The 25,670-nt window shown below is 50.2% G+C and overlaps 2 protein-coding genes across 3 annotated transcripts; one reads left to right on the plus strand and one right to left on the minus strand.

The window, feature by feature from the left end:
- Window positions 1-984: 984 nt before the first annotated feature.
- Window positions 985-8,140, minus strand: LOC116623006. Of its 2 annotated transcripts, none has more exons than XM_032389834.1 (5): window positions 8,011-8,140; window positions 6,827-6,900; window positions 2,882-3,049; window positions 2,142-2,273; window positions 985-1,243 (listed from the first exon to the last, which is right to left on the minus strand). In XM_032389834.1, the coding sequence occupies exons 2-5, from the start codon at window positions 6,897-6,899 to the stop codon at window positions 1,107-1,109; spliced, it is 510 nt and encodes a 169-aa protein (XP_032245725.1). In that variant the 5' UTR covers window position 6,900; window positions 8,011-8,140; the 3' UTR covers window positions 985-1,106. The 2 variants fall into 2 exon arrangements, with proteins under 2 accessions (XP_032245725.1, XP_032245724.1); XM_032389833.1 differs by lacking the exon at window positions 8,011-8,140 and adding an exon at window positions 7,387-7,409.
- Window positions 8,141-8,239: 99 nt separating this feature from the next.
- On the plus strand, window positions 8,240-25,115 carry EMC8 (ER membrane protein complex subunit 8). The gene is made up of 5 exons (XM_032389835.1): window positions 8,240-8,706; window positions 16,421-16,497; window positions 23,300-23,369; window positions 24,055-24,149; window positions 24,649-25,115. The coding sequence occupies exons 1-5, from the start codon at window positions 8,476-8,478 to the stop codon at window positions 24,806-24,808; spliced, it is 633 nt and encodes a 210-aa protein (XP_032245726.1). The 5' UTR covers window positions 8,240-8,475; the 3' UTR covers window positions 24,809-25,115.
- Window positions 25,116-25,670: the final 555 nt, after the last annotated feature.

The raw sequence follows: 25,670 nt of genomic DNA on the forward strand, positions 1-25,670 counted from the left end.
CACATGGGCCCACCCTGGAAAAGGAAATGAAAATGACCCCACCTGGCAGGAGGCCTGAGCTTTGTAGGTGAGGCCATCCAGAGGCCTAGCTGGCCCCAGACACTGGCCAGACTCCCAAGCCAGCTCCCCTTCCCCTAAGGGGGGGAGGGCCTCCTAGGAAGTCAGCAGGAAGACACCACCACCAGCGGCTTTATTTAACCTGCTCTCAATTTTAGGCTGGTCGTTCAAGCCTTCTTACCACCAAAGGCCCTCTTCCTAGGACAGCCCTTGACCTCTAGTGAAGCTCTAGAGGCCCACTTCCCCTCCCAGTTACAGCTGGACTGCTCAAAGGCCACCTCCCACCCTCGGCGCACTCCCGCACCAAGGCCACTGGGAGACCCTTCTGCCTGCCCCTGTGCAGCTCATCACACAGGCTGTTCGAGGATTCATTTGCTGCTCCAGGCAGGGTCTCCAGGGATCAGTGAGGAGACCTAGCGCGCAGAGCAGGTGGGAGAGGACAGTGGGATGCGAGCCCCCAGGGAGCCTGCTGGGGCCAGCATGACGCTCCTTCCCTGGCATTGGCTCCATCGTTCTTTCTAGACTAAAAGGCTCAGAGTGGCCAGGGAACCAAGTCCATCACTCAAGACCTCAGTCCAGGAGCTCAGAGCTCAGCCTGCCCTTCCCAGGCTTACGGCCACCCACTCCAAACAACACTGACAATTTCAAAGAGGGGAGGGCAGATCCCAGAAGAAAAGTAGCCATGGGGACTTCTGTTGGTCCAGCTTCCGTAATGGGGTTTTATGCTCCTAAAAATCTCATCAAAAACCAAATATCTCACATCACAGGACCCTACATTTTTGGCTTTTATATGATATCCCCTTAAAACAATTTATTCCTGCCATTTCATTTATACCCAAAATATACTGACGTCAGACACTTGGGAGAAACTATGTTTCAAAAAACAGGTATTTTCATTTAGTTATCAAAGAACCGACCACAATGGAGTTCACGTAAGCTGCTCGTTTATTAGCACTGGTGATGCAACATAACGGTTTCCAGTGAAGATGCTGAGCTGTGTGGATCTGGCAGAGCAAGGTGAGGCTCAGATGGGTGAGTGGTGCGCTCCTCTATTTCTTCCACTCGTTCTTGTCGTAGTCCCACTTGGCTGAGAAGCCCTGAATTGGGCTGACCTTCATGTCGAGCATCCTCTTGGTCTGCTTGGCCACCCAGTCCTCTTCAAAGGTGTGCGGGACGGGGCCGTACACTAAAGCCCAGAACAATTTCATGAGACAACACTGTCTTGACGAGTCGTTTCTAAGCCCACGGGTCATTCAGGTCAGGTCTTCCCCAACACCACACACTGGCCGCCAGGCTAGTGAAGTCGCCTGCCACTCCACACCAGCACCCACCCACACACACACACACACAGGCTTTGAATTCTGGGCACTGGTAACTCTCGATATTATTCCTTTGTGGGTAAAAGATGAGCAGTAAAATACAAGCTAAGAGCAGAAAGTCTCCTCCGTAGGACGCAGATAATGGGGTCTAAGGCTAGCACGGGCACAGAGCCACAAGTGACTGCACTAGTGAGATCAGATACATAGGTATGAGCAACCCGTGTCCACAGCAGACCAGAAGTACAGGATTATCGCTATTTGGAATGGGAAAAACCCATTCCACCTGGACACAAAGAACCGAAAGAGGCAGCACGGAAAGAGCAGACAACCCCGACGCTGTCTAAGCAGAACTGTGAGGTCTGAAGACCTAGGACTCTGCTTACCGAGATGCAGTCCCCATACAGTTGAAATAGCCCTTTGATGAGAATCCGTGCCCTTTTCCTTGATCAAACCTTCACTACGCCACCTTTTGATAATTGTGTGGTGAGCCAATAAAGCACCATGGAAAGGTGGTGTGCCATACAAAGTAGGGAAGGGAAGTCATTTGCTATAGAGCACAGCCTGCCGTGAGTCAGTCAGAGCCTGGCTCACACTGCCATCAACATGAGCTGGTTTCTCAAAGCCAGCGAACAATCCTGGAATAGGTCCCAGAACGGCGGTGCCTGTCGTGCACAGGCGCCCAGTCCACGCACCGGCGCTGGCCCCAATCCAGGTCTCGTGTGGTTGCAACCCGAGACGGCAGGCCTACAGCCCCTCCCCACTCACCATAGCGCTTCTCCCAAATCAGAATGAGAGCAGTGAAGCCGAGGAAGAACATGGCGGTGCCCACAACCGTCTTCCATTCATTCGTGCTCCTGTTCATTTCAGCAAAGCTCTCGTTGAACTTCATGCGGTACACTGGGAAGAGAGCACAGGCATTTGTGGGAATGAGGGCGGCTGTGCCCCTCCTTGCAGGGCTCTCCTATTTCTCCAACATAGCCAAAAGACAAAGTGTGCGTGCATGTGCTCACACACATATACAAGGCATGATGAAGGGAAGAAAACGCACAGAGTCTACTTTGGACAAAAAAAACAGTGACTTCTTTCTTCTTCAGGTTACAGCGTATGATCTGCAAAATCCCGTAACTTTCACTCCCCTTTCCCAACTGACAGCATTTTGCTGTGCTGATGTTCCATCAGTAAGTTACAGTGAACCCAGTCCTACTCAGCAGAGGTGCCAAGAAGCTGCATCCACACACTCCACAGCCGACTGACCCCTACCTCGCTGCTCTGTGTCCGCGTCCATGCTCCCCCCTGCGGACCAAAGCCCCGAGCACAGACAGAGAGGCCTGGGCAGAGGCGCAGCCAGCCCAAAAAGCCAGGGCCCTGGATCGACCCCGCAGGACACAGCACACTGGGCCTCCCAAGCACGCTGGTCTCGGGGCAGCACCCTCCATCTCGCAGCCCAGAAACCAGTCAAAATTCTCCCTCACACGGTTTGCCAATATTCCTGCTTCAATACCCACATTCAACTTTTTCATCAATGGAGAGACTGCTCCAGGGAGCCTTCTCCTTCTCTTTCAAGGCCTTCTGGCTAGCAGAGAGGTTCTTGACGTGGGCCACATCGGGCAGGGGATAGTCACGCCGGTCGACATAACTCGGGAGAGCATAGTCTTCACTCTTCACGACGCTTCCTACAAAACACGGTAGACAAACATCTGAATATTCACGTAGGTTCAGAGTTACAAAGCGAACTGAGTACAGGCACGTAGAGCCTGAAGACCTCAGTTATCCCAGCGAGCTGCAGCCGCATTTCAAGCAGCTCAGGGACTGTCGTGCGAAGGAGGGAGCAAGCAGGCCTGTCCCCCGTGGCCCGGACGGCAGAACGAGGGGTAACAGAAGCACTTCATCACGGCCAGCACGCGTCTTCCGGGGCAGGTGCCCGCAGAGGCGGCATCGTCCGCGGCTAACGGTGCCACCCAGAGGGCACCCGCTGGACTCGATGAGGGCCCTTCGGTAAGAGATTCACACTAAGGACGAGAAGCATAAACAAGAGAAAACTCATAAAAGAACAAGCGTTTAAAGATCAGAAACCGAGACGTACGGCACTGTCATTAGAACAAAAACACATAACCCGTGTCCAGCAGAGGCTGGAAGCACCGGGCTCCACAGACGTGTCCCGGAGCCACGCATCCACAGGTCCGAGTTCACTGAGCACCGACTACCTGCTGGCCGCGGTTCTAGACATCTGAGATCAGGGAACGAAGATCCCTGGTGCTCACATGCTAGAAGCAGGACGCAAGGTAGACATGGGAATCAGGGGTTATAGAGCGAGGGCTCAAGAAAAAGAACAGGTGGAGCAGAGGAAGGGAATTGGGGGCGGGTGCGTATACAGTGGGAAACAAGACCCAACACTCAGGGGAGTAAGGCAGCTCAACATGGAGAGTCATGTACTTGGTGAGTCACTGAATACAGGGCTTGCTCTTTTTCTTTCTACGACTGTAAACCGTGTGTGTGTCCTTATACATACATGTAACTGAACACACAAAACTCCTGGCAGGGTAAAGCCCAGTACTTGTCAGTGGGGAGAGGACAAAATGGGGATTTCTGATCACAGAGATAGAAATTTCAGTGCCTTACAACAGGCACATATTTGGGTATTACTCAAGTAAAGAGGAAAACAGTTCAGAAAGCAGAAGAGAAAGGAATAGCTTTATTTTTATTTAGGGGTTTCCCTAAATAAAGCTACTAAAAGCTGCTTTTTCAATTCTATCATACATCTGCAAGAAAATTTTGTGATCCAAACTGGTCTGGACAAGTACGAAGTCCTGCAGAAACATTTCACTTCTACTAGCTTAGTACCAACGATTAAATTCTCCCAAATCATGTTAACAAAAGTAAAAAATCATTTCACCTCAAAGTAGAATTTCTCTAGATGCTTATCTTTACCATGCAAATGACCAGCATACTTACATATACTCAAGCTTATCCCCAAAAAATTTAAGGTGGAAATGACCAGAATTACTTTCCAATTTTAAATTCTAAAGTCTATCAAAATGAGTGGACTGAAAAGAATAGCTGTACACTAGCACTCAGCTCGCATGTTAATCACTAAACAGGCAAACCGGAGTAATGAGAACATTCTAAATCTGACTGTGGTGGTTAGGACACAACTCAGGGACTAAAGTGAAAACCACTCAAGTGCACACTTTCAATGGGTAAATGTCCGCTGTGTGAATTACATCTAAAGTTATAAAAATGCAAATGCTCAGAACCTTGGAGCACCCTCAGCATAAAACTGCATGTTCTAGAACGAGACTGGCCAATCTGCAGTCTCAGGGCTGCCAGGGCTCTTCAGCACTTTGGGCCTGGTCCTCCACACCCCGCAAAGACTAGCATACCAAGCATTCCTTTTAAAGGGAGAGAGGAGGAGAGAGAAGAGACTTTCGCATTCAAGTGAGCATCTCGTCATCTGTGTCCGCAGCTGGGTTTCTCACGGAGCCTCTGCTGAGGTCCGGGGAACAGGAGCTGCCCCCTCAGTCGGACGTGTCACCACACAAGCATCCCAACTCAGTGGTGGCCGCCAGTGGTGCTCCGCGGTGTATTCTATGTGGAACCGGTCTGTGTATTCAGGTACGACCTGCATGACTAAAAGCTAAAAATAAGACTTGTTCAGCGGACTGTGGTGGTGGCCATCAGCCTACGGTGTGAAGACACGGGAATGGAGGAGGCAGGACGTCAGCCCCACAGAGCTTGCACTCCAGAAGCAAAGGCAGCAATACAAACAAACCGCAGTACATCACCGCTCCAAGCAACGACAAAGCAGGGTGATGTAGGACAGGCAACATCTTCACAGTGGGTGGCGGGGAAAGGCTGTCCTAAAGTAACAGCTGCATTGAGGCTGACGAGTAGGAGAAAGCTCCCACCCACACCCCGGCGCTGAGGCACAGCAGCCCGCTGCCTGCAAGGAACCATACCGCTGGGGGTTGGGATGCTGAGCAACCCGGGGGGGCTGGTTTGCCTATGTCGTTTGCTTGCTGGAATACAGCGAGATGACATCAGACAGGCTAGCTGCAGATCTTACCCTAGGCACGAGAAGCCACTCAAGGATTTCAAAAAGGAACTATTTTAATTTCCTCTGCCAAAACAATACCTAAGACTAAGTTATGGCCAATGCCACCATAAGGAGAAAGAAGTTGGCTTTCTTTTTTTTTAAAGATTTTATTTATTTTTTTGATAGAGACACAGCGAAAGGGAACACAAGCAGGGGGAGTGGGAGAGGGAGAAGCAGGGTTCCCGCCGAGCCCGATGCGGGACTCGATCCCAGGACCCTGGGGGATCATGACCTGAGCCGAAGGCAGACACTTAACGACTGAAGCACCCAGGCGCCCCAAAAGAAGTTGGCTTCTTATAAAAAACCAGAATGACCAAAGGGACACCTAGAAAGAATACATTTTACTTTCCGCAAATTGCACCTCAAACTAAACAAACAAAAAAGCTAAGAAAATACATACGCAAAGCCAAAATAAAAACAAAATATAATCTGTCATAAATGACTTCCTAGGCTTTCAATGAAGGAGTGTTTCTTTCCATATGTACTAGTTAAACAACAAACTTTTATTACTTACTCATTTAAATAACAAATTATCTCAATGATACTCTTACTAATAAATGATCTGTGTCGGGCACCTGGGTGGCTCAGTCGGTTAAGCGTCTGCCTTCGGCTCAGGTCATGATCCCAGGGTCCTGGGATTGAGCCCCGCGTCGGGCTCTCTGATCAGCAGGGAGTCTGCTTCTCTCTCTCGCTAACTCGCTATCTCTCAAAATAAAGTAAGTAAAATCTTAAGAAATAAAATAAATTATCTGTGTCCACGTGTTATCCTGGGCAATGTAAGGAATAGAGGGAAATGTAAGACAACGGTATTAGCAACTCAAGGACACGATTTCAAGGAAAAATTCACACATAAAGCAGTTACTGATTACTGAGCCCCAAGATACATAAACAGATTCCTGCACGTAAGTAGCTCGTCCAAGACAGAAATGAGATTAAACTCTGCTCGGGCTAGAAGTCCAAGCTCCTTCCCGTCCCTTGCCCCAATAATGTAAATGGTATTCAAGAATATTGGCTGGGTGTTTTTTTGCGGGGAGAGAGGAAATCATTAAAGTCAAGTATGGTGGAGATCTCTTGAAAGGGGTGGAACTTGAACCTGAAAAAAGGGGGAAGGGAAGGAAAAGGGGGGAAAAGAAATAGCATAAACAAAGATCCAGACTGGTATTCAACATGATTCATAAATATTCTGTAATCTAGAAGCATGCCCTGTTAAAATAGCCCCCCCAAAGTCCCACAACAGCCAAATCAGGATCTCAGCCACTTTAGGCCATCTGTGTTTGAAACTCCAGGACAAGGGCTTACACATAGTGGGAGCAAAAAGAAATTAGCTCAGCCCATTTAAAAGAAAAGTTACACTTACCATGTGCTCGTACACACACTGAGGTGGAAACTGCTCGCTTGCCAATTAGGCTAAACACTCTGGTAGCCAACATTCTGAAAGATAAAAATGTACACCCTCTCCATGAATGAGGGCAAACACCTATTAGGAATTCCTTTTTTTGTTTTCTTCCCCCCAGCATAGATGATCCGTTCTTCCTTAAAACCTAAGTTGAGGTTTTTCATAGCAGTCAACACGTTTTTACGGAGCTTCATTATAAACCAAATACCATAACATATACACACTACAGGAAATTAGTAAAAAACTGGCTTTCTTAAAAAACAAGGAGAAGCAGTTTTCCTAAGACTGAAAAAGCTAGAAACCCTACAGCGCTGAGCTGCCATGATAGGCTCCATTGTTTGGCGGAAAAGAATAAACAGCTCAAAGGGACCGGCATGCACTGCACGCAATTGAGTATTTGATTAAAAACCTAATAGGTGCGTAGGATAGGAAGGGAAAGGCAGGCAGAAAGGCTGCAAATACGGCCTGGTCCACTTCCAGTCCCTGCGGACAACGGATGACCTGGATGACCCACCTCTCACCTGGGCCCTTCCAGCTTCGGGCCCTTTTCCCCTAGCTCCCCCTGCTTTAAAACTGGCCCTTTCAGGGGACTGTTGACGACGAAAGGGACTCCTAACGCATTAGGAAAATACCCCCTTTGAGACAGAATAAACAGAAGCATGACGTCAGGGCTGAACTAGCTCGCACCCCGCGTCTTCTCTCCCCGGGCCTGGCCCGCGCGTGGGCGGACGCTGGGCGGCTTCTGGGATGGAACACGGAGCGCCTCTCCCGCAGCCCCGTTAAACCGGGGACGGTCGCTCAAGCCGTGGCTGGAGGGCTGCGGGCCCAGGCTGCAGCGCGGACCCCGGGCCCCGCCCTCGGCCAGCGGGCGCTCCAAGGTCAGAGCTCGAACCCAGCTCGCGGCGGTGGCGGCGCAGATGGAGCCGGGCCGGATGCTGCGAGGCGGCACACAGGCCGCGACCCGGCGGCCTCCGAGCCCCGAGCCCCCGCCGGCCGGCCTCAATGTCACCGGACTCCGAGGCCCAACCACCGCTCCCTCCTGGCGCCCGGGCGCCGAGCCGCGGGCACACTCGCCCGCTACCTCCGGGTTCCTGGTCCTCCCCGGCCCCGCGGCGAGGGCCGCCTGCAGCCCGCCGCCCGCTCACCTGCCGCTGCCACCCGCCGCTGCCCGCCGCGACCGCCGCGACCGCCCTCTGTGCCCCGGCTGCCCGCGACCGGAAGAGACCGAGGGCGCACGCGGAGCACCACGGGATCGAGGAGGACCCCGCCGCGCCGGAGGTCACCCAAACGGAAGCAGGGAAGCGCCGCGAGCGTCGTAAAAGGCCGAGCCGGACCGCTTTACGGCGGCGCCGAGAGACCGCTTTACGGCGGCGCCCGGCCAGAGGCGCGAGTGGAGAGTGAGGCGGGCGCGTCGGCTTCTCCCAAGCGGGAGTCGGTGTGTGAGGAGCCCAGCCCGTAGCCGGGCCGGGCCTGTGTGGACCTCCACCGGCCGCAGGGCCGCGCCGGGCCGCCGTCGCCTCGTCCCGCTTCTCCGCTGAGGCGCCGCGCGGCCGGGCGGGGATCCAGGCCTCAGCCGGCGCCAGGGCCTCCGGGGCCCTGCGGGGCTCAGCATGCCCGGGGTGAAGCTGACCACCCAGGCTTACTGCAAGATGGTGCTGCACGGCGCCAAGTACCCCCACTGCGCCGTCAACGGACTGCTGGTGGCCGAGAAGCAGAAGCCGCGCAAGGAGCACCTGCCCCTGGGCGGCCCGGGCGCCCACCACACCCTCTTCGTGGACTGTATCCCCCTTTTCCACGGCACCCTGGCGCTCGCGCCCATGCTGGAGGTGGCCCTTACCCTGGTAAGCGCGGGAAGGACGGCCTCCCCTCCCCTCCCCTCGGAGTCTGCGGGTGAGGAAATCGGCTTCCGGGCGGTCCCGCGGTCGCCGTGACGAGGGACCTGGTACCCCGCGGGCGCACGGGGAGCAGCAGCCGTGGCGGGTGCTCTTAGGGACGCGTTAGGTGGCGAGTCGCGTTCACTTCCTCAAACCCGTAGGCTTTTTAGAAACAAGCCGCCGCTAACGGGGGCTGTGGCTCCGCAGCGTTTCTGTCGGGGATCTGGGTGTGTTGGGACTGAGACGCTGGAGCTTGCTTCCCGCGCACCGTCACCGAGCACGGACCTTGTGTGCCGCGAGTGTAGACGCTGTGGTTCTGGGGACCTTAGTGCTCCGCAGCCCCAGAGGCGAGACACGTCGAGGAGGGTAGCGGTGACTTGGCGGGCGCTCGTCCCCTGGAATGTGCGTGAGCGCTGCGGAAGGAGAATGGCCCCGTCCCCACTAATGGCTTAGCTACACTGGCCCCATGTTTAAGTGAGCTCTCTGCCCGTCGTGGGGCTCGAACTCAGCACCTCGAGATCGAGAGTCGCGCGCTCCACTGGCTCCCCCTAGCATGCACCCAGGTTTCAGACTCGAAGGACTCCCTGTGACATTAGAAGGACCTTGTAGCCGCGCTCCGAGGTGGCTGCTGGCACCGCTGCTTTATCGCCGCGCGGCCGGGAGAGCTTCAGCGTACAGATCCGCGGGCTGGGACTGAGCTCTAGGCAGTGGCTTCTGGGTGTCGGTCAGTGGAGGAAAAAAGACCACTTGTAAGTTCCCCCGAGTTGTTCAAGCCTCAGGGAACATAACCTGTGACCTCAGAGCTGTCTCAGCACCTGAGTTGAGATACTGTTCACTTTTCACAAGTATAATCCTAAAAAAAGTTACTTAGTTCATAGAAAAAGTAGTAAGTTTGAGGTGTAGGTAGAGATCCTTTGTCTATATTTCACACCAAGCAAAATGAACCCGTTTCACAATTCACCTAATTATGACGCCCGTGTAAGCAGGAAGTATCCCTGGGCCAACGGTCCTGCCCTGAGGTTACTGGGCACATCTTTGAGTGCCTGTTAAACTGAGCCATTTTATGATTTTCATCCTATCATCTCTGGAGAGGACATGGGTAGGATGTAGATATTTAGAAAATCAGTCATTTTAGCTCTTGAAGAAATGTGCTGTCAGTACCGAATCATCACTGGGGTGTGCATGTGTATGTTTTAATGCAAGTCTTTTCATCCTTCTGCCTTAATTATTCTGCTCTCAGGGGAATTGCAGGGTGATTGGATATGTGAAGTGCAGTCACTTGCAGGGAACTAGATTTACCAGGAGCATTAATGCAGGATTATTCAGTTTTCCAACAGTGTGCCAGGTCTGTGCTGGGGGAGCGCTTGGCTGTGGATCACAACACCTGCTTAGCACTTGAACTTGCAGGAAGCAGAAAGTACAATACCAAAGAATAAATGCTATACGTGGGCTTAAGCAAAATGGTGAGAGGTCCATAGCTAACCCAGGCTTCCAGAGTGGGGGAAGGCAGGCAGCCTGGAGAAGTGGGCATGCAAGGAGTGACACAGTGGGCCAGCCATAGTAATGGGGGGTGGGGGGGGTGGGTAGGGGGGAGGGGAAGGGGGAGCATTCAAGGCAAAGGGATCAGTGTGTGCAAAGACCAGAGGGGGAGGGGGGGGGGGGGGGCTAGAGTGTAAAGGGACCAGGGGTAGAGAGGTGATCAGTGGACAGATTTCATCGTACAGCAACTTGCAGATCACACAAAGAAGTTGGGGCACCATCATGAGGACAGAGGGAGGCCACTGGAGGAGAGTCGCACAGTTGGATTTGTGTCTCTGATCGCCCCAGCCTGCAGCAAGGAGACAGAGTGCATATAAGACCAGAGGCAGAGAGGTGGCCTACACTGAGTGCAGTGTGGATGCAGAGGAGAGAGAGAACCAGGAGGAAGAATCCACAAGACTCAGTGATTAATCATATGTGGAGAGAGGGAGAAGGAAACAAGGGAGACACCTCGGTGTCTGATTTATGCATTGGACGACAGTGGTACCATTTATTGAGGGAAAATGAAGATGAATTAGTGTTGAACATTGAAAAGTGGGTCTGGGGGCACCTGGGTGGCTCAGTCGTTGAGCATCTGCCTTCGGCTCAGGTCATGGTCCCAGGGTCCTGGGATCGAGCCCCGCATCGGGCTCCCTGCTCGGCGGGAAGCCTGCTTCTCCCTCTCCCACTCCCCCTGCTTGTGTTCCCTCTCTCGCTGTGTCTCTGTCAAATAAATAAATAAAATCTTTAAAAAAAAAAAAAAGAAAAAGAAAAGTGGGTCTGGAGTTGAGAAGATGGATGGACTGGAGACGTAGATTGAGAACCAGTAGCTTCTCAATGACAGTTGAAGCTGTGAGAGCAGGCCATATTGGCAGGGCAGCATGTGGGATGAGGAGGGAGCTATGGACAGAAGCCTGAGAACTGTTGGCTTCTATGGGGTGGATGAAGAAGAGAGTCGGGCGGGCTAGCTGAGGAATAGCCAGAGGGGAGAGATGTGTTGCGTTAAATCCATTTAAAATTCTATCAGAAATATCTAAGCATCTTAAAGACAAACTTGAACCTCAGTTGGAATTGTCGAAGTATTATTAGCACTTCTCATTCTTAAGTAATCTTTACAGAATTAAAGTGTTACGTTACTATTATAAGATATAAATGCAATACTTGAGGGAATTAAACATAAGAACTATAAACAACTGCGCTGGAGCAGAGCTGCCTCCCAAACCACTTACTAGGGAGGGAAGATGCCCAGAGGAGACCTTGACTCTTAAAATGGCCCACTGCCATCAGCCTGTTAAGAGGGAGAGGGGCACTGCATGAGGCCCTGTTTTGGTCTTGCTCCCCTGTATCACTGCACTCTGCCCTCACTCTCAGCTTGCAGCACTTCCCCAGACATGCCCATCAGTGTTTGAGGCTCCCATCCTGCAAAGTTAAGTCTAAACTAGACTCTGTGAAACTTTTTTTTTTTTTTTTTAAAGTAGGCTCCACACCCAGCGTGGAGCCCAACTCAGGGCTTGAACTCACAACCCTGAGATCAAGACCTGAGCTGGGATGAAGAGTCGGATACTTAACCGACTGAGCCACCCACGCGCCCACATCTGAAAAATTTTTATTACAGTTAAGGTATTTATGTTTGTGCCATTCAGCTTTTGACTTAGCAACTTTATAACCCGAAGGCAATGATCTCAGCATATCGGCCATAGTTTATCAAAATATCAGCTATGGTAGATGTGATTTTACTAAGGCTTCTAAATCCATGAAACTGTATAAATGAGGCTTTATTCTCGTGGCTTTTTTCTATTCAGGGAGTTTCATATTGTAGTTATTTTTAGTAAGTGGGAAAGACTGGCTTGATATGCAGTCCATCAAAGGGCAGCACCAGATTCCTTTGAAAAGCTTTTCATTATAATTTTCCATTTAAAAAAAAATCCTTGCATTTCTGGGTGCTTTTTGTTTTGTTTTGTTTTTTAAGTACTTATGCCTGTTATTTATCCTAATAACCGTAGGTAGTGACGTAGGTAGTGACGGAATTATTTCTAATAGCAAAAACCCATAAAATGTTAGCAGGAAAATTAGCATAGATCTGCTGTTTCTGTAATCCCTTTTTGTCTTTTTCCCCTCGTTGATTTCCTGGTTCTGTGGAGCAGCTTTTGATTACATTCTGCTGAGATGACTTTCTTAGTTGCCAGTTGGTCTCATCACCTTGATTTCGGCCCAGAATTCTTTCTGCTGCCTCCATGTGTGCCTTCTCTGTGCTCATTTGCATGGGCTACTGTCCTCTAGCTCTTTCCTAAGCCCCCTACTTATTCTGCCCCGTGTTATCTCCAGAACATTGACGTGCTAGCCTGGAGGAGGGACACGGCTGCTCCGGTCCTCTTTTCGGTTCTCCCCACTGAATTTCACCCTCTCCCCATCCCATTTACCCCCATTTACTTTCATGGCTCCAGCTCCTTCCCGTTGCATAGAAAAACCAGCATCCCACTTGAGAAGGAGCTTTTCTTCTCAGTGAATCTAGCAAGCCCTCTCAGGCTCCCACGGCCTGCTTGTTGCTGCAGACAGCAAGGCTTACAGACACCCTCAGCTTTTAAGTGGCAAGTGTGGGAGTGATGCCCTCCTCAGAATGGCTCTTATCAGGTCTCTCTTACCGGCTTTGTGGTGATGGCGTAGTCACAGGAGGTAGGTAACAGTGCTTTGGAAAACGTATAGTGTCACACATGCAAATGCTGGCAAGTTTGCGGGGAGAAGCTGGTTTCTTTGTGCAGAGCTGAACTGGGAATGAACAGGTAGGGCCTGGTGCCTTTAGTGGTTCTCCTGTGTGTCTGAGATGGAACGAGCCAGAAAGGCATTGGACAGAGGGTGACGGGCTTATGCACGGTAAAAGTGTCCTCCTTCCCCTCTGAAAGGTGGAATAAATCACGAAGCACGTGTGAAATTTGGACTCTGTATGCAGAGTCCGTTGTACTAAGTTGACATCAGGTTTCAGAGTGCTGTCCTGAACTGTGGTCTTCACTTGGATTGTTCACAGGATGTGTGGCAGGAGAGCAGGGAAGATGGAAAATGGATTTGCAGAGAACAGAGGTCAGACAGCTGCTCAGTTCTTTTGCCTTGACCTGTCCCACTTGAGCACAAATTGACTTAACTGAGCAAGCTGCCTCTTAAATCCACTAAAGCTTTTCATTAATGAGCCATTTGGGCTTTCTGCAGGATTCTGAAGCCCCTCAAGACCTGCCCACCCCATCCTTGCCTCCCCCGCTCTCTCTTCTCACTCTGCTCTCCCGACTTGGACCACACTCCTGGTCACTCTCACCCAATGAGGTCTGGCTCCATTTTTGAAACCGTCAAAGAAAATGCTTCCATTTTACTAAAAACTTGTTCACCCGATCTCTGCGGGCTCTGGTGCCTGGTGGGAGCCCTTAGTCAGTTCTACATCCCCCCTTTTGTGTTTTCCATTTTTAAGTTGTATGTTTATCTGGACAGCTGTGGACAGGCTGTACCTGCCCATCATAAGCATCCTTACAAGGGCACCTGGGTGGCTCAGTCAGTTGAACGTCTGACTCTTGGTTTCGGCCCAGGTCATGATCTCATGGGTTGTGGGATCAAGCCTCACAGTTCTGTGCTCAGTGGGGAGTCTGCTTGGGGATTCTCTCCCTCTGCCCCTCCCACTGCTCACACACCACTCGCGCTCTCTCTCTCTCTCTCTCTCAAATAAATAAATCTTAAAAAAAAAAAAAAATAAGCATCCTTACAGTTAACTTGGTTTTCCTTGTTTGAATCATTCAAAAGTTTTAAAACCAAGCCAGAGCTGTTACGACCTGGTTTGCTTTGGGGGCAGTCTCTTCAGAGAGTTCTACTATAAGTTCAAGGTCGTGACACTGTTTTTCTGCTGGAATTGGTTAGGCCCTTATGTTTGTCACAAGAATCACCTTCACGTCAGGTACTTTCTGTGCTCCCTGAGGCAGATGCAGGTGACACCATGTGCATCTGCTGGGGGACAAGTCTTGAACTGTTGCCTCCAACCCAGGAAGGGATCTGGGAGAGCTTGGAGCGCTCACTAAAGACAGCTCCTGGAGTGGTCAGAACAGCAGCAGCATCAAGGAATAATCCTTATATTACATGTAGCTGCAGTCAGCCAAAAATGGTCCCCCAACAACGTCCGCAGCCCAGTGCTCAGAACCCATGACTACGTGACCTTACTTGGCAAAGGGACTTGGCAGATGAGATTAAGGTAAGGATCTTGAGGCGGGGAGATGAACCTGGATTATCTGATGAGCCCCTGTAATCACAAGGGTTCTTAGAAGGAGATAGGAAAGGCGGGGTCAGAGAGAGGAGATGTAACAACAGAAGTAGAGGTCAGAGTGATGTGGCCACCAGTCAAGGAATGTGGGTGACCTCTAGATGGTGGACGAGACAAGGAACAGATTTTCCCCTAAGAGCTTCCAGAAGGAATCAGCCCTGCTGACTCATATTTATTTATTTATTTTAAAGATTTTGTTTATTTGAGGGGCGCCTGGGTGGCTCAGTCGTTAAGCGTCTGCCTTCGGCTCAGGTCATGATCCCAGCGTCCTGGGATCGAGCCCCACATCGGGCTCTCTGCTCCGCGGGAAGCCTGCTTCTCCTTCTCCCACTCCCCCTGCTTGTGTTCCCTCTCTCGCTGTGTCTCTCTCTGTCAAATAAATAAATAAAATCTTTAAAAAAAAAAAAAAAGATTTTGTTTATTTGAGAGAGAGAGAGCACAGAGGAGGAAGCAGGCTCCCCGCTGAGCAGAGAGCCCCATGCGGGGCTCAATACCAGGACCCTGAAATCAGGACCTGAACTGAAGGCAGACACACTTAACGGACTGAGCCACCCAGGCGCCCTTATGCTGACCCATTTTTAGACTTATCTTTGGTTTCGACTCTGGATAAAAGGACAAGCCTCACCAGAGAGCCAAGAGAGGGACGCCCAAGTGGTCAGTGAGGACACACTCAAGAGGCTGGTCTTTGAGTACAAGCAAAGGCTGAGAGGGCTGCGCTGAAAGGGAGGCTGATATGTGGGTTTGAGGTCAGGGAATGGGGCAGATGCCAGATTGTAGAGCTAGGCATGCCCTTTGGTACTACAAAGAAACAGGTTTAGAGGAAGAGGAAAGAAATTGCCACTGCAAGCAGCAGCAGAAAGTTTCTGGAACCCATTCGTTTAAGAGGTGATAGAAGCAAAATGTAAGTGATTTGGGAGTAATTTGTAGCAAAGTTACAGTGAAAAGAGCCATTGTAAATATTTTGGAGACATAGCCCTAATCTTTTGGGTGGATGACCAAAACATCTAATTGGTTCATTGAGCCTTGGTTTTGACCCAATATGGTAATTTGTGAGCTCTTAGTTAGAAGGCCAGAATTATTCTTCTAATCCTTGTGCAAGCCAGGGAACCTTGGACTGTAACCCTCTTGTGAAGTCTGCTTTTAGTCATCGGGGAAACTGCCTGAGCCCTAAACCAGAATTCAAGAAAAAAGCAATACAGCTATGTTTTTTTAAAAAGAAAAGAGTATTTTTAACTAGTTAATTTGCTATGAAAAACGAGGATCAATTTTATTTCCTCTTCTGCAGACTGAGAATAGAATTTATTGCAGTATATTATTAAAATTCCATTATGGCAAAACAGTTAGGATGACCTTTTGTTGTTTTTGATAATGGCATTAGACCTGCAGGAAGCTAAATCTGATGCGGGAAGAGTGGCATTATAAAACAGACAACAATTTTGAGAGGGAATTGAGTGGGAGAGCGTGTGTGTGCACGTGTGCCTGTTTACCCCACACACCGGCATGAAGTGTGTCTCATGGTTTGTTGCTAGGAATACAGAAATTTAAATATAATATAAAAAGACTTGGTTTCAAGAGACCGAGGTCCCCATTCTGGTTCTGCTCCGGGCTCCCCACAGTACTGCACCCGTACAGTGTGTGTGGGCACTGGGGCCCCTCAGTGAGGGTGAGGCCACGCTCTCCTGTGTTTTCTGTGGCCTCCCACAGACCGTGGACAGCAAGCTGGTGTGACCTTTCTCCTGGGGAAGAGGATTCAGGGATTATACTGTGTCTTGTCCCAGCATTTGGGGGGACAGGGTCTCCTGTGTTTATTGAGAGGTGATATTTAAGGGAAAATCATTCATCTTTTCTTCCCAATTTCTGTTTCTCTTTCAGATTGATTCATGGTGCAAAGATAATAGCTATGTGATTGCCGGTTATTATCAAGCTAATGAACGAGTCAAGGATGCCAGGTACGTCCGTGCAAAAACCCTGTTGTCTGAAAGACTGATCGTGGGACAGACAATCTCTGATGTGCCTTTTGACTTCTGTCGTCTCTGTGAGAGCAAAACCCCTCCTCGCCTTTTATGCTTGTTTATGGTGTTTGAGGGGAACTGTGGTGTGGGTAATTCCAAACAACAGAAATCCCAGCACTTAAATTAATTTGGGATTGTGTTTTATATCTTCTTTATTTTGCTTGAAGGGGGTTCATACAATGAAAGCAACAGGTAGAGGCCTCCGATTTCTGTCCCAGCTAGGAATGGCGTAGGGCAGAGCATTAGGAAAGAATACTGTTCTCTTTGGAGACAAATAAAACAACTTTTAGATTTGGTGCCCTTAGGGTCTGATGGCTGTGGTGAAGATATGATGCTGGCAGATTCCTTCATGTGGGCCTCTGGTTCTCGTGGAGCAAAGCTGAGGACTTTGTTTTCTTTCTGCCTTTGTCTCAACAGAAAAACTGATGACACACTGGAGTTCGGATGATTTGAGGAGGGCTCATCAGTGGGTTGTTTCCTAAGGTCTGGGCAGTATGTACTCAGAGCGGGTAGTGCTGTGACAGAAGGTGGTCCCATCCCTGGGCCTGCAGGAAGGGAGGGGTGCAGCCAAGAAGTCTGCCTCACAGGAGGCACTGCCTTTTGGTTTAGGGACACGGCCAGCAGCCAGCTGCTGTGTATGACCTGACAGGGAAAGCCCCAGAAGAATCGCTCCCCCGCCCTCTGTGTGATTTCCTCCAGACGGGAGGTCTCCCGCACAGCCCTCTCCTGCTCTCCTCACACTGTCAGATAGAGCCAGCTGACTCCAGTGTCCAGGCCCTTGGGGGCTACAGGGGAGGATTCCAGACCAAAATGCCGCCTGGAGTTATGTGCACTTGCCTGGCATAGGCCAGAGGGTGGACTCAGTAGTGTTGTTGTTGTTGTTGTTGTTTTTTAAAGATTTTATTTATTTGAGAGAGAGCATGAGAGAGGGGAGGGACAGAGGGAGAAGCAGACTCCCTGCTGAGCAGGAAGCCCGACACGGGACTCGATCCTGGGACTCCAGGATCACGACCTGAGCCGAAGGCAGTCGCTTAACCAACTGAGCCACCCAGGCGCCAGTAGTGTTTTTGGAAATATACAGTAAGCTGGTGTTATCGACGAGGAACAAATGCCCCAGTCAGGACTCAGAGGGAGGCAGGGTAACTAGCGAAATGCGGGGTTCCAGACAACCCCTGTTAAAGCCCCTGCTTGGACGACCACACAGACAGGGCGTCTGTGATCCCAGAACCCGCCACTCTTACTAACCTCACTCCTTCTAGGACCCCTTCTCCATTTGATTCCACCCACCTCCCACGCGTGGATGACCCCACAGCTGCACGTCCTTCTCTGATCCAGAGCCTATTCACAGGTCCCTTGTCGGTCTTGGTTTTTGTTACAGGAAAGACTGTCCCTGGGCCAGGCTCTGCCGAGCAAAAGCTAAACGCTCTTGGCCTTTGCCCTCAGGTTGCTGGATTGAACATGAAAGATACTGCTGGCTCAGGACTCTAGTGCCCGACTGGGGCCACGGGCCCTGAGGGCGGTGCAGAGGCCGGGACAGCACGCGCCCTGCGGAACTCCTCCACTAGGACCACCAGAGAAGCCCTCAGGGAGGGGTGTCGTTTGAATGCCCAGCAGTGGGCAGGTCCTGTCAGGTGCATGTGTGGAGAGCAGGAGGGAAGAGCGTCCGGGGAGGGGGCAGCGTGAGGTAGACACTGGGTGGATTTTAGAACTGGACTTTGTAAGCAGTGGGGAGCTGTCCTTGGAAGGAGGGTTCCCTGAACCGAGCAGTACTTTGCCGCAGCTGCCTTGCAGAAAGGCGAGAAGACCAGGCAGGAGGTAACGGCACCAGTTTGTCGAGTGTCGATGCCTCCCTTTCCTCCCACCGCACCCCAAATCCCCACCTCACGTGGTTGCCCCAGACGTACATGCACGGCTCTCACCTGTGTGCCTCCTTTGGCTCACAGCTACGCAGGCTTCCTGCCTCTTTTTGGACCTCATTCCAGCCCAGAATTCTCCTACCTAGACAGCATTTTCGTGCTGCTTAGAACTTCTAGACTCTCCTGCTTCCTTCACCTGCTCTGCTCAGGAGGTTTTGCATTCCCCCATCAATGTCTACCTGCTTACTAACAGGCCCTTGTCAGGGCTGTCGGGGAATTAAACATGAGCTGGGGGACAAGAGTGCCCAGTCACCCTTTTGAATCCCTTCTGATGAGTCTCTGCTGAGATTGGGGATTCGGTCCTCACAGTGTGTGTGCCATTGCTGTGTTAGGATTTACTGACGTCGTCCTGTCTAACCCTCACAAGGACACTCAGGTGGAGAAAGTCTAGCTAGAGATGGTCACTGCACAAAGGCCACACACCTTGGAAGCTCAGAAGCTGAAATTATGCTAATTTCCTTCTTTAATACTATTTGCCTCTACCTGGAAAACCTTCACTTCTCTCTTCAACCAGACTTAGCTAAAAATTTGCTCTTCTTTTAGAAATTTCAGCTGATTGGGACGCCTGGGTGGCTCGGTCAGTTAAGTGTGTGCTTTTGACTCAGGTCATGATCCCGGGATTCCGGGATCAAGTCCCACACGAGGCTCCTTGCTTAGCGGGGAGCCTGCTTCTCCCTCTGCCTCTGCTCCCCCTGCTTGTGTTCTCTCTCTCTGACAAATAGATAAAATCTCTTTTATATATATATATATGGTCAGCTGATTATCAGTGTCTCACAGCATGAGCCTTAGAACCAGGTAGGCTTAGATTCGCATCATAGGTGACTTACTGATTTACCTCTTGGGCCTCAGTGGTCCTATCTATAAAATGGTAGTAAAAGCTCATGCCTCAGAAATTGGTCTTGAGGACAAAGTGAAGCAACATACACCATGTTTAGCTTTGTGCTTGGTTCAAAGTGGAGGCTGGTACTGTTACTAGCCCCATGATTACTTTTTTCAAAAAAGAATCATTCAAACAAACTATTGGGATTACACCAAAATAAAAAGTTTTTACATGGGGGCGCTTGGGTGGCTCAGTCGTTAAGCATCTGCTTTCTGCTCAGGTTGTGATCCCAGGGTCCTGATATCGAGCCCCATGTCGAGCTCTCTGCTCAGCAGGAAGCCTGTTTCTCCTCCCACTCCCCCTGCTTGTGTTCTCTCTTTCTCTGTGTCTCTCAAAATAAATAAATAAAATCTTTAAATAAATAAATAAAAAGTTTTTGCATGGCAAAGGAAACCATCATCAAAACAAAAAGGTAGGCTAGTGAGTGGGAGATGTGTGCAAATGATATATCCCATAAGGGGTCAATATCCAAAATATATGAAGAACTTATACAACTCAACACCCCAAAAAAGCAAACAATAAAAAATGGACAGAGGACCTAAATAGACGTTTTTCCAAAGAAGACCCACAGATGGCACAGCAGACCCAAAAGGGAGGATGCTCAGCACCACTGATCATCAGGGAAATACCTATCAAAACCGCAATATGTCACCTCACACCAATGGCTAGAATCAAAAACACAAGAAATACCAAGCATGGGTGAGGACATGGAGAAAAAAGAATCCTCTGCACTGTAGGAGTGCAAATTGGTGCAACCTGTGTGGAAAGCAATATGGAGGTTCCCCAAAAAGTTAAAAATAAAAATACCATATGATCCACTAATTCCATTTTCAAAGAAAATGAGAATGAAAACACTAATTAGAAAAGATATATGTACCTCTATGTTTGTCGTAGCACTATTTATAACAGCCAAGACATGGGAGCAGCCCCAGTGTCCGGCCGTGGATGAATGGACATGGGAGACGTGGTGTATATATACATAGACTAATGCTCGCCGTGAAACAGGAGATCTTGCCGTTTTTGACAACATGGTTGGACCTACAGGGTATTAAGCTAAGTGAAGTAAGTCAGACAAGAGACGGACAATACCATATGGTTTCATTTATATGTGGAATCTAAAAAACAAACCAATTCTTGGGGTGCCTGGCTGGCTCAGTCTGTGTAACGTGCGGTTGTAAGTTCAGGCCCCACGTTGGGTGTAGAGATTACTTAAAAGTAAAAATATTTGAAATAGACCTAAATAAATTAAAAAGGCTCTTAACTACAGAGAACAAACTGGTGGTCGCCAGAGGGGAGGTGGGTGGGGGTGGGGGGAAAGGTGAAGGGGATTAAGAGGTATAATATAAAAGTCACAGAGATGAAAAGTACAGCATAGGAAACAGAGTTTAAATAAAAAAGGTCAATGAGTATTTTATGTTATAAAAAGAAATGTAGGGGCGCCTGGGTGGCTCAGTCGTTTTAAGCGTCTACCTTCTGCTCAGGTCATAATCTCAGGGTCCTGGGATCAAGCCCCACATCAGGCTCCCTGCTCAGCGGGAGCCTGCTTCTCCCTCTTCCACTCCCCTGCTTGTGTTCCCTCTCTTGCTGTCTCTCTGTCAAATAAATAAATAAAATCTTTAAAAGAAAAAAAAAAATGTAAAGAGTGCCTAGGTGGCTCAGATGGTTGGGTGTCTGCCTTCAGCTCAGGTCATGATCCCGGGGTCCTGGGATCGAGCCCCGCATCGGGCTCCCTGCTCAGTAGGGAGTCTGCTTCTGCCCCTCACCCCGCTCGTGCTCTCACTCTCACTCAAATAAATATTTTTTTTAAAAAGTCACTAGCTACCATGATCATCTTAAATGTTAGGATGATAATTTTGTGAGTTTCTTTATGGCAGATACTTTATGCAAATGCTGGCTGCTTTTCCCTTTGCACCTAAGGTGTGAGTGAGTTAGGGATGTCAGTGTGTGTCATTCACATTTCGTGGATGAACACGCAGGCCTCCGTGGTTCCAGTCCCGCTCCTTGGCACTCGCCATCTGAGCCGTAGGACCTGCACGCCTGCAGTTACACACTGTAACTCTGCCGTCCCTTACAGAGCTTTCATGGTGGCCTGGGGGACAGGAACCCCTGGGGCCCTTTCTCTTTGAAACTGCTTTGTTGTTTCATTTTTCCTAATCCTGCAGACTTGCAATCAGCACATCACTATAAATTCTCAATTTTGAACTTGAAAATAGAATAATTAGATAAAATAATTCATTTTCATAAAAAATTATTAATTTGCCTTTTTTTTTCAGCTCAGTCACAACATAATTGTATAGTGTGTTTCCTTAAGTAAACCCACAATTATCAATGCGTTTTTATGGCCGTTAAAATATACTTGGCTCAGTCCTTACTTCAAAAAGCTCAGACTCTCATTGTGCTAGGAAGATAAGATGCACAGAAAGACAGCTGCATGCTAAGTATTAGGTGTTAAGTCACTTTAGAAATAAACAGGGTGTAGAGACGGGACAAATGGACCCCCTCTGAGGCAGTTTAGCAAGACCTCCCATAGAGGACGGTGTTTTCTGGGCCTTGAAGATGAGAAGTGATTCAGGAAGCAGATACCAATGTAGAAGGGTATCCCAAACGGGACAGTGTGAGTGAGGGAGACAGTCTGTAGACCGTTCCACTGAAATTAAAGACGCACAAAAGACTGCTTCCGTGAGTAGGAACAGTAGCTAGGTCCACAAGGAGAAAGGCCTGGATCGCCCAGGCTGAGAAGTTTCATTTCAGGAAAATTGATTTGGAGAGAGTTTTCAGGATACATGAAATAAGAAGAGCCTGGAAATTGAGACCGGTTAGGAAGCAATTTTGGAAACCCAGGTGTGGAGTGATCGCCTAAACACAGCGGATGGCAGGGTGAACTGAGGAGGCGGAAGCAGGGAGCCCATCTGCAGCACCTGTGGGGGACCAAAGAAGAGGAGCAAATCAGAGAACTAGAGCAGGCTGGCAGCCCGGACGCGGGAGGCTGCAGCGGGGTGGCCAGGGAGGGTGGGGGTGCGTGGCAGGCTTCCAGGGTGCAGACCCTCGAAGGTAAGGTAAGGGACAGGCGCCAGATTGCACAGTGGTCACCAAGGGACAGGACTGTCAGCTTATTAAAGATTAAGATGGATTAAAGTTTTAAGAAACATGGTTGAAAGGAGAGAGGTTGGACAGGGGCTAGAGGGAACCAGTTAAATTTTTTTCCTAAGAAGGGAAAGACTGGCTCAGATTTGGCACCAGAGCAGGGGCCACTGGGAGGAGAGAACATACAGGAGGCCTCCGAGAAGGAGGTGTGCACGGAGGGGCCTGTGGATGCGAGGAGGCCTCTCTGTGCCTGAGATACGATGGGAAAATAGCCGGGGGGTGGCACAGGGACGATGTGGGAGCCTCTCTAGTTCGCCTTAATGGACTTAAGGTAGCAAGTCATCATTTATCAAGGTTGGGAGGGGCCAGAGCCCGAGATTGAAGGCTGACAAGCATGGAGAAGATTTGGAATGGCCTAGGGATTTTCCAAATTAAAAGTCAAATGGCTCAATTGCCAGCAGCTAAGAGGTGGACGGAGTCCCTCTGCAAGTGTGCGATGGAGTGGGTGGCCCAAGAGGCGTCTAGCCCAGAGCTCAGTGGGTGGGAGCGTGCAGCGGGGATCTGTGGCCTCAAGGGGTGCTCTCCGTGGGGTTCCAGGGAGCCTTTCAGTTTAGAAGCCTCTTCCCGAACGCACTGACCTGCTTTGCACCGTGCTCCCCGTTGCCCTTATGGCATTCCCTGTCCTTGGCACAAGTCCTCGCGGCCCCTGCGGTGACCCAGGACCGTTCTAACAGGCGGGAGGAGCGTGCAGGTGATCAGTGCCACCCTGTGTAGTGGTGCTTGTTAGCCCTGCCGTACGGAGACCATGCGGGACGGCCGAGGCTGGTTCGCAGTCAACTCACTGCCGCGTCTTTTGCAGTCCGAACCAGGTTGCAGAAAAGGTGGCCTCCAGAATAGCCGAGGGCTTCAGCGATACGGCTCTCATCATGGTGAGTCCCTCTTGGGTGCTGTCGTGTTTTCTGTTGCCGAGCATCCTCTGGCTAACATGGAGCTCTGTCCCATGAGTGGTCTGTGCAGACGCTCCGGCAGGCCGGTGCTGCCCTCTGTGGTGTCCTCCTGGCTGCAGCCTCAGAGCTGCTGAATCGCAGGCGCAGTGTGAATGCCACAGCACGCTCCACATCCCCACGGCGGCGGGGCGGGGCGGGGGGGGGCTCCTGCTCAGCGGTTCTCAAAGTGGGGTTCTGTGCCAACACCACTTGGGAACTTGTCAGAAGTGCAGATTCTCGGGTCTCAGCAGGCTGCTTTAATAAGCTTCCAGATGATTCTGACACACGTTTAAGTGTGAGAGCCACTGAATTAGCCAACAGCCCACAGGGAAGGAAGAAGTCAGGTAGACAGTAGCGAACATCAAAAGCCTTGTTACACAGGCTCAGTTCAGACAGAATTCTAACAGGGAGGGAAAAAGTAATATTCAGAAGCTCCGCTTTTGTGGAGTACTTAGCATTTATTCTGCATAACACGCAGTTAACCTTAGACCACACTTGAGGTGTGATTGCATGCGTTGGATTTTCAGTGTCTGCACCACGGGGAGGTGCCTGAGGACTTCCAGAAACGTGCCGGCTGCCGGCTCTTTGTTAGCTCTGTTCACGAGTGCATCCTTTGTTTTGTGCACAGGTAGACAACACTAAGTTTACGATGGACTGCGTGGTGCCTACGATCCATGTGTACGAACACCATGAAAACCGATGGCGGTGCAGGGACCCACACTAGTGAGTGCTGCGTGCTCGCGATGACCTGTGTGTACTACGCTGGGGGCTGTTCCTGGGCACCCAGCGCCCACTGGGAGGCTGGCCCCGGCCTTCTGTTTTTAAGTTAGCATATTCTCCAGGGCAGTGTACAAACCTCATACAGAAATCATGCATGCTCCCTGGCTCCTGAGACAGCCTGAGTGTTACCCCTGGGTCGTCTGCCCCCTGCCCCAGGGCGCTGCTCTCAGGCGTTTGCCTTGGTCATTAATAATCACTCAGAAAGCATCCACCATCCCGCTCCAGCTTCTTCAGATCTTCATTTGGAGGGGGTCTCTTTCAGTTCTCAACCATGCTACATACTGTTCGTGCACATCTCTGTGTGTTTGAAACTCGAGTGTCTGCTGGCGTTCACGATTGTTTTCCTTCATACCACTGTGTGTGTGGCCGGTTTTCTGTTTCCTCTGTTGGAAAGCCACCTGTTTTCCGCTGAGAGGCTGATCTCTCCTGTTTCACCTCATAGTGATTACTGTGAAGACTGGCCAGAGGCCCAGAGGATCTCAGCGTCACTCCTGGATAGCCGATCCTACGAAACACTTGTGGATTTTGATAACCACCTGGATGACATTCGGAATGACTGGACAAACCCAGAGATCAATAAAGCTGTTCTGCATCTGTGCTAGGAAGGGGTTTTAGTGACTGGTCTCTGGGCGTTTCCACTACACTGAAGAAGAAAGCTATTTTTAAATGTAAATAAGATCTCTCGTAGCCTGTGTGGGAAGCGGACAGTTAGCAGAGGTGGTTGTGCCCTGATAGGGCAGAGTGTCCCTCACCATCTTTTTAATTCAGAGTCTCTAGAAGAGGTGCACACTGTCCCACCTGACCGTCCCTGTGGAGTCCTTCCCAGTTATATGTTGCTCTAATCCTCCAAATCAAAGCTGTTTCTGCTTGTCCGAGATTGTTCCTATTAAACAGTTTTAACTAACCTTTTATAATCTGGAGAGAATACCTTTTAAGGCTTATGAATTACCTTTAAAAGAAAAAAGCCCAGATCTTATACTCACGTGGGTGTTTGTGAGTTTTCATCCTGTTGGGGTTCGTGTGGTCTGGGACCCGGCGCGCAGCGTGTCGCTGTTTGCAGTGGGAGGCTGCGGCTGTGAGCAGCGCTGCCCCGCTGGTCGGGCTCACGTAGCCGCCGCGACTGCACAGTGGGAATAATGCCACTGTTGCCTGAGAAACCGTCATCGTTAAGGGTGAAAACAGACGCTGCCGCTGGTAATGGGAACTTGGATGGGAGCACAGTGTAATGCTTCTCAATCAACCAGAAAGCTCGCAAACCTGCGGAATCAAAACAGGGAAAATGGAGCTCTGTTCAGATGATCTTTAAAAGGCAAAAATCAGTCCCAACCCCTAACTCACTTCCATGATTATCTTAAATGGTTCTACTCTGTGTACTCAAAATAATTGTTTCTTTTGTATTTGGAGCAACAAAAGCCAAATAAAACTTAGACTCCCCGGGTTTTACAGAACACTCTCTGTATAGTT

Source organism: Phoca vitulina, unplaced genomic scaffold (assembly GCF_004348235.1).
Source record: "Phoca vitulina isolate PV1807 unplaced genomic scaffold, GSC_HSeal_1.0 scaffold56, whole genome shotgun sequence".
Taxonomy (NCBI): domain Eukaryota; kingdom Metazoa; phylum Chordata; class Mammalia; order Carnivora; family Phocidae; genus Phoca; species Phoca vitulina.